The sequence below is a fragment of the Physeter macrocephalus genome, chromosome 4 (assembly GCF_002837175.3).
Source record: "Physeter macrocephalus isolate SW-GA chromosome 4, ASM283717v5, whole genome shotgun sequence".
Classification (NCBI taxonomy): Eukaryota; Metazoa; Chordata; class Mammalia; order Artiodactyla; family Physeteridae; genus Physeter; species Physeter macrocephalus.
The window spans coordinates 103630768-103639615 of record NC_041217.1 but is presented as its reverse complement, the minus strand read 5'-3'; the positions used below and the strand labels follow the sequence as shown (position 1 = coordinate 103639615).

At 38.0% G+C, this 8848-nt stretch overlaps 1 protein-coding gene across 17 annotated transcripts in view; it reads right to left on the bottom strand.

Annotated features, from left to right (window-relative positions):
* HFM1 (helicase for meiosis 1) overlaps positions 1-8160 on the bottom strand; it is a 147311-nt gene extending 139151 nt beyond the window's left edge. For 6 of the 17 annotated variants that reach the window (XM_028489148.1, XM_028489154.1, XM_028489153.1 and 3 more), the window contains exons 1-2: positions 7827-7941; positions 7538-7614 (exon numbers count right to left, since the gene is read on the bottom strand). In XM_028489148.1, coding sequence (XP_028344949.1) covers positions 7538-7614; positions 7827-7859 — 110 coding nt within the window. In that variant the 5' untranslated portion in view covers positions 7860-7941. Of the gene's footprint in view, positions 1-2264; positions 2427-3487; positions 3503-4358; positions 4457-7510; positions 7615-7826; positions 7946-8141 lie in introns of those variants that run through there. The other 11 variants (XM_028489155.2, XM_028489159.2, XM_028489160.2 and 8 more) reach the window with 10 other exon arrangements.
* Positions 8161-8848: the final 688 nt, after the last annotated feature.

Here is an 8848-nt window from a genome sequence, read left to right as displayed (position 1 = left end):
TCTGACATAAATCACAGCAAGATCTTTTTGATCCACCTCCTAGAGTAATGGAAATAAAAACAAAAATAAACAAATGGGATCTAATGAAACTTAAATGCTTTTGCACAGCAAAGGAAACCATAAACAAGATGAAAAGACAACCCTCAGAATGGGAGAAAATATTTGCAAACGAATCAATGGACAAAAGATTAATCTCCAAAATATATAAACAGCTCCTGCAGCTCAGTATTAAAAAAACAACCCAATCCATAAATGGGCCAAAGATCTAAATAGACATATCTCCAAAGAAGACATACAGATGGCCAAGAAGCACATGAAAAGCTGCTCAACATCACTAATTATTAGAGAAATGCAAATCAAAACTACAATGAGGTATCACCTCACACCAGTTAGAATGGGCATCATCAGAAAATCTACAAACAACAAATGCTGGAGAGGGTGTGGAGAAAAGGGAACCCTCTTGCACTGTTGGTGGGAATGTAAATTGATACAGCCACTATGGAGAATAGTATGGAGGTTCCTTAAAAAACCAAAAATAGAATTACCATATGACCCAGCAATCCCACTAATGGGCATATACACAGAGAAAACCATAATTCAAAAAGACACATCCCCCCAAAAAAAAAAAAAAAAAAAAAAAATGGATGATGAATAAGAACCTGCTGTATAAAAAAATAAATAAAATTCAAAAATTCAAAAGAAAAAGATTTACACAGCCTAAGAACAAATAAATGTAATCACGGACTACCTTAAATGTTTTGTAATACTTCCCCATATGTGTTTTTTAAAATGTGTATTTTCAGAGCTATAAAAAATAAAATAATTTTATTTAAGAAAAAAAGAAAGTGTATTTATTAATGAAATATTACTCAATTACAGACTCTTAAACTTAATATACTACCTTTACGCGGTGACTTTGACTTATCCCTATATAGCAGCATTCTTTTTTTCCTTGTGTGTCATGGGATTAATGACACTGCTATGTGAGATATGCTACCTAAATAATGGCTATAACTCCATCATCTTTTCTCCAATTCAAATGCTTGTGACAGGAATCTTAAATCTGCTCCAGTGTAAAAAAGAAAGTAGTAAATCATTCTGAAACTTTAGCATCTTAACCAATACAAGTAACAAATTACTGATGATACACCTGACATCTAATCATGGGTCACAAATGTGTAAATGACACCAGTATTGGTATTCTAGAGTACTCCTAAAACATTATTACTAATTAATGTCTTAACCCAAATATTCTTGGTCCAGAACCACCTATAACCACGGAAAATCCAAGAAAACAGTTGAAACTGACAATCACTTTGTAAACCTACAGTAATTGATGAGATTTTTGTCACCCTGCTTGCATTGTTAACTACCGTTCCTTATCTTTCAGCTGCGATCCTATTAACATATGTTTTAATGTTTCCTTTCGAACCAAAGTTGGCTTGTCCTTCATTAGAAGAAAAAGATAAGCGTTAGGTAACAAAATAAAGTTGAGAAGAATACCACATAAACTGTCTAAGCTAAGTCCCAAGGATTTTATGATTTTTTCTTCTCTCTTTATTTAGGAATTTAAACTCCCAGAAGTGAGAGGCCCAGTCTTTCAATTTTCTGCCTCTCACAGCACCTCAAACATAGCTACTACAGGTCTATTTTCTTTTTTTTTTTTATTTTTTTAATTTTTTTTGCGGTATGCAGGCCTCTCACTGTTGTGGCCTCTCCCGTTGCGGAGCACAGGCTCCAGACGCGCAGGCTCAGCGGCCACGGCTCATGGGCCCAGCCGCTCCGCGGCATGTGGGATCTTCCCGGACCGGGGCACGAACCCATGTCCCCTGCATCGGCAGGCGGATTCTCAACCACTGCACCACCAGGGAAGCCCCTACAGCTCTATTTTCTAAATCAAAAATTTGCAACACATCACCTGACAATGTCTGACAGATTGTCTGACAATACACCAAAGCAATTGAAATTTAGGACTATGTCACAGAGTCCCCAAGATCACCGCCAGGGTCAATGATTCCCTAGGACGACTTACAGGACTCAGCATATAGTCCTACTCATGACTGTGGGGTGAAGTCCAGGGGAAACCAGGAACAAGCTTCCAAAGGTCCTCTCCCACTAGAGTAACACAAGATGTGCTTAATTCCCCCAGCAACAAGTTGTGACAACACACGTGAAATGTCGCCAACAAGGGAAGTCATTAGAGACTTAATGCCCAGGGTTTTTACTGAGGGCTACTCATGTAGGCATCCCTCTCTGGCACATACCTAAATTCCAGATTCCCAGAAGAGCAGATGTTCATTATAAACCACATTATTTTTATAAACAGTTTTTACACAGTGAGCCAATTTATCAGTTAACGGTAGGAATCTTCCTAAAATCCAAGTTCTCAGACTCCAGCCAGAGGCCAACCTTACAATTAGGCCTTTTCAAAGATAGTGGTTTGGGCCTGGTATATTAACTCTTTTCTGCACAGAGACTATTCCTGAAAATCCAAGAAAGAGGTTAACAAGATACAAAAAGCACACATCTAGCTCTCTATTCAGCCTCCCCATAAAATCAAATCTTCCTTGATTTCCATATTTTCCAGAGGTGTCATCATTCTCCCCATCACCCAGAATCCAAACCATAGTACAGTCTTTTACCCACTATATCCAGACACATACTGTCTCTTATTGCATCTTCCTTATAAAGCTTCTTGAATACCTCGCTTCCTTGTATTTCCATTAGCACTATCCTAACCAAAGCTCTAAGCAACTTATGTCTGATTGAGAACAATAGTGTTTTAATTGACCTCACTGCCTCTGGGCTTTCTCTCTATATTTCATACACTCCTATCACATTAATTTGGAATTGTTTTCATGTTATTCCATTCAAAATCCTTCAGTGGCTTCTAAATAACACCAAACTTCCTAGAGGCCTTAGGTCACGTTACAGTTTCAATTCTCCTACATGTCCCTTATAGTACAAACCAAAGTGAACTACTTGTATACCAAACAGATAATACATTCTGTCCCTCCTTATCTTTGTTCAAAACTATTTTCTTTATTTGGCTTACCCCTATACCCGAAACTACCCCTATATCCAACTATAGAAGTTCAACTGTTTTTTTTCATTCATTAATCAATTCAACAATTATTTACTTAGTACTATGTGCCAGGCATTGTTTTAGGCAGCAGAGCATATGCTCATTCAAAATCCATTTCTAATCTTACATTCACAAAATCAGAGAACTAGATCCCACATGCATGCCGCAACTAAGAGTCCATATACCACAGCAAAGGAGCCCACGTGCCGCAACTAAGGAGCCTGCCTGCCGCAACTAAGACCCAGTGCAACCAAATAAATAAATAAATATTTTTTTTAAAAAAAGAATTATCCAGTCCTTCAAAGTCTGAAGTCTCCCCCAACTACCATAAAGCCTGACCTAAACAGTCTGGCCCAAGTCTCTCTCCAAATCTGAAATTTCTTTGCATGAATATATACTTACAATTTGCTTTGCACTTTTTTTTTGTATTGTTAGAAGAGCAACCATATGTTCCAAATTTGCCCAGGCCGGTCTTGATTAACACCTGTTGCTTCATTTGGATGCACTCTTTCACTCTCAAAAGTGTCCCAGTCTGAATTACATGGTCACATTATTTATGAATGACCTTCCTATATGTGTATTTAACCTCAAATAGGCTTTAAGTTTTTTAAAGTAAAAGTCTGTTTCATTCTTTTTATATCCCTTTCAGCAGTCAGTCAATATTTGAATTAATATTTGAATGAATGGAAGAATAAATGAAGCAGTAAATAATTTACTCAATGCTTCATTAAAAAGGGTAATACAATAGAACAAATACATAGAAAACTTAGAATTAAAGTGATTCACATGTGAAAATCCATAAAAGCCAGTATTTAACAGACTCCCTATTCCCCATTCATATTTCCTTTGGTACCACATCTTTATTTCCACCCCTACTTCCTGCCTGCACTGAATCTGCCTATCACACTTGGCCTTTGGCACACTGTCCTTTCTGTTTCCAAAAGGTGCCATCATCACTCCTTGTCCTGAGCTACTCTTTGACCATTACTTTCAGTCTTTGCTTTAGCCAAAAATAATTTGAACCAGAAGTGCAAATGAATGAAAGCCAAATAGCCAAGAATCTACTCTGTTTTTAAAACTGTAACATGTAACATGTTAAACTTCAGTTACTCCCTTATATCTGAATTCCATGTTTACCAAGCATATACCTGAAATGTCATTCTGTTGATCCCTCATTTTTTATTTACAAATTTACCAGAGAGAAAACTAAAATGCCTTAAAAATCAAAAACCCTTAAGCAATAAACTGTTATCATTCTTTAAAGCAGACTTACTTTTCAGCTTCATCTGTTTTTTCAAAAAACAAATTATCCAAGGAAAACACGGAGTCATTTGATTTCAGCATTGTTAAAAACTGGACTTTGTCACAAATCTAAAAAATACCCCCCCAAAAAAGTAGGTTATATTCTATTTACAAAGATGTAGAAACAAAATTTCTGGATCCATAAACTATAATCATTAATTTCCCAAAATAACCACAGATAGCCTTTCAGCAACATCTTTTGTAACTTCCTCCAAAGTGCTTAAATATTCAAATACATTATTCTCTGTTCTCCACTCATTCATACATATTCACATATGTAACCCTCTCTTCATTCTGCACCAATGCTTAAGAGTGTGTTTTCTTCCATTCTCCACCTGGCAAATTCCTACCCATTCTTAATGGCACAGGTCAAACGCCATTTCTTCTTCAAAGGTTTCTCTGCATTACCCAAAAGCAGAATTAATGGCTCCTTTCGGGCTCCTAAAATACTTTGTTCATACCATTGTTTTTGCGTTAGGATAGTGCATTTTATTGTGAATGTGTGTGTTTCTAACAATATACTGTGTACATACGCAGGGATTTCCTTCAAAATCAAGGGCTAGAGTAGATTTGCATCAAAATAAAGAGAGAAATGTTGAGGGTTATTGATGAAACAAGATTGGCAATGAGCTGATAACTGCTAAAGCTACGTAATAGGTACGTGGAGTTCCTCAATGTTTATTTTTATATATGTTTGAATTTATCAAAATAAACAACTTTACTAGTTTAACATATATATGTATGTTTACATTATATTACATAACATATATATAAATGTTTACATTCCTTTTTAAAAAGATAATTTTTACATCCAAGGATGTTATCTAAATGTAAAGGATAAAAACATAGCATTGGCTACCTGGGAATATAGCAAAAATCTAGGGCTGAACAAAGCCTCAAATTTAACAGGAGACAGTAGAACTATTTCTACAGATGCATACATTGCAATTCTTCCCCCTACACATCAACACTACATCTCAACTTTTTTCTAATTTCTGAAACGTGATATAAGATTCTATATGACAAAATATGAAGTCAGACGCACATACCATAAAATATAAAATCACATTTCTATTTATTCTGTGATAGTTAATACATTGCAAAGCTTTCCTTAGGATGGAAACTAAAATCAAAGACACTATATGAGCGCCATCTCGTGGAGAAATCCGTATTACTAAGTCGGAGCAGTGTGTATGTATGTGTTTGTATGTATATAAGTATGTACCTATTTATTGATCGATTGACTGATTGCTGCACCAGGGAAGTCCAGTCCCTTCAATTTTGAGTCCTCCCTGATGTGATAGTGAAACACATGTGGAAGTATGTGGGGGAAAGCGGAACGCTTCCACATGCACCCCTTGACAAAATGCTACTAACAAGAGGGCTAAATTTGATTACATTAGGACTCTTATTACTTTATCAGAATACTATGGGGTTTTTCATTGGTTTAGTTATTGGGCTTTTCCCCTTTCCACCTGTTTAGCTTAGTTGTCCTCTTCATTTTTCTCAATTTATTAATCACGTAGTCACCAACAAAAAGAAACAGTAAAGTTGAAACAAATTAGCATGGTTCTATAAATGTCTAAAACAATTTAATTATGTGGACAATAGAAGCCTAGGATAACAGGGTGGGAGGCAGAAGGGAGTCACTCAGCAATTGCTAACTGGAGTCTTTAACAACTTATTTAAATAAAGAATTTCAGAAGTTGAAAACAATTACCCGATAAAGTATAAATAAAAATGCCAATCATGTTTCTATATTATCCAAAAAGTAACTGATAAAATATTCCCTTTCTAGTCTTTGGAAAATTATATAATTTTAAACAACAAAAAGAGTTTTCCAAATTAAAACATACCAGACCACTTTTATATGGTACCTCAGAATTTAAGTAGAAACTCTTAAGGCTGACACGCACATGTTTGAACTCTTTATTCTAAAAGAAGCTGCGAACAAAACAATAAAACTGCAAATTAAAAATATGTTTCCGAAAAAAATTATTTCATAAATTAATCTAAAAACCTCCTATATAAACAGCAAATATTTTCAAGAGAACTTTTGATTTGACTCCTAGTTCTGGCATAAAAGAGAATATAACTTGTTTGGGTCCAGAATAAAAACATTATGTGTATATTTTAGTTCTGATGCAGTCCTACGAAAGAAAATCTCCTTTATCTAAAATACTCCATCCCCATACTTTGCATTATTTTTCTTCACAGCACTAATTTATAACTGTTCAGTTGTTTATCTTTCTCCCTGCAGAGGAAGCAGGGACTTTTTACTCATTAATGTATTCCTATAACCCAGAACAGTGCTTGATACATAGCAGATGGTCTATAACAATTCACTGTGGAATAAATACATTAGCAATGTTCAGTTTATAAAAATAATTTTAAATAAAAATAATTTTCCGTCAATTCTGAGGCTTAAAATTTTACCCCCCAATCTTTAATACTCAGTTTAAAAATGTGATTTGTTTTTCTAATTCAGGATTCACGTAATCAAATCATGAAGGTTCTAAAAGGCTGTGGGATTCGGCACTTGACTTACGTAAATAAATATATTTTTCTAAACATAGGTCCTACAAGGGACGTTACCATATTTCAATATGAGTTTGTTATTGTAGGAGATGATAGATTTTGGATTAATTAATTTTAAGTTTTAGGTTTAGAGTCAGATTTTCTAAGTTTCCACATTAGATTACTCTTTACAAAGTTCTAGTTTCAGCATGTGGTATAAAATTATGTTTTCTTTTTTTAAGTGCTTGCTTCTGCTCTAACTAATCACTCTTAAAATATTTAAACTGTTTCTGTAACTACATAATTTGTTGATTGCTGAAATGACCTGCACCTTACCTAATTATTTTAGTGACAATTTAGCATCTTCTTTCCTTCTATAATCCTTATTGTATAAGATGTTCAGATCTATTAGTTATCTCTTACAATTTTTACTCTCAGAAATATACTTATTTCAAAAGTGCAGAAACCCAGATACGAAATATTGATTTGCCAGAAACCGGTAATCAGTGAAGACTCAGACCAACATTCACTGGAAAAACCAACCATCACAAATGACTACAGGGAATTTGACAAAGTAAAAGAATGAACGTGGGAACAAATTAATACCCCGAGACTCGGCCGAGAGGTCCTTACAGTCGGAGCGCCTGATCTCCACCACGTCCCCGGGGACCCACGGGGCCGGGAAGTTCCAGCAGGAACCGAATCTGGGTCTGAAGAAAAAATACCCCCGTGATGTTCCCTAAATCGGAGAAAGCCCACCCCAGACTCGCAGGCGCAGGGCGGAAGACTTCCGGCCGGGTGAGTGGCCGAGACCCGAGCGCGGGCGCCGGCAGCGGGCCCGCGGGGCTGCAGGTCGCGTCGCTGTGGACACGCGGCTACACGCGCGCCGGCCACCAGCTCCCGCCCCGGTAGGGAAACACACTTGGAAATAAACACGTGGGTCTCCAGGAGCCATCAAACCAAATCAGGAGTGCGCCAGCCGACCCCTCAAGAGGCGGAGCCGCCTCAGGCCTCGCCCGCCGCTTCTGACGCGAAGGCGGCTGAAGAGCCGCGCGGGCTGAAGACGCGGTCGGGGTCGCGCCGGCGGTGCTACACCTCGCTGCGCCCGTCCGCTGTCGCCCGACACTCGGCTGGGAAGCTCAACCACTTCCCCACGCCACCCTGACCCCTCTCCCCGCGAGGTCCCCGTTCTCCCATCCCTTCCTCCCTGTGAGACGCAACGGGCCCCAGTCCGCACCTTCGCCAGCTGACGTCCCAGCTGCCCGCTCTCCCCTCCCCGCCGGCCCTCAGAGCCGAGCGCCTATTCACCGGTCCCCGGAGGACCCCCAGCCTGGCTAAGCCGAGCTCCAAGCAATGGATCGCCAGGGCCCCCAACCTTCCTTCCTCTCCTTCTTTTCTCCAGAAGTTTATAATTCCTTTTTAATATATGGCTCTCAGGATACTGTGGCTTATTCTCATTGAATAGAAATCTTAATCCTTCCCCCAGTTCTCGGTAACTCTACTCTCCCTCCCCAAGAATTTGCTTACCCTAGGTACCTCATATAAGTGAACTCACGGTATTTGTCCTGTGTCTGGTTTACGTCATTTAGCATAATGTTTTCAAAGTTCATCCATATTGTCGCAAGTATCAGAGTTTCATTCCTTTTTAAGGCTGCGTATTCCATTTGTATGTATATACCACATTTGTTCACCCATGGATGAACATTTGTGTTGTTTCCAACCTTTTGGCTATTGTGAATAATGCAGCTATAAAAATTGTAAAAATCTGTTCTGGAACTTATGGTTACCAGGGGGGAAGGGTGGAGGGAAGGGATAGTTAGGGAGTTTGGGATTGACATGTACATACTGCTGTATTTTAAATGGATAACCAACAAGGACCTACTGTATAGCACAGGGAGCTCTGCTCAATATTATGTAACAACCTAAATGGGAAAAGAATTTGAA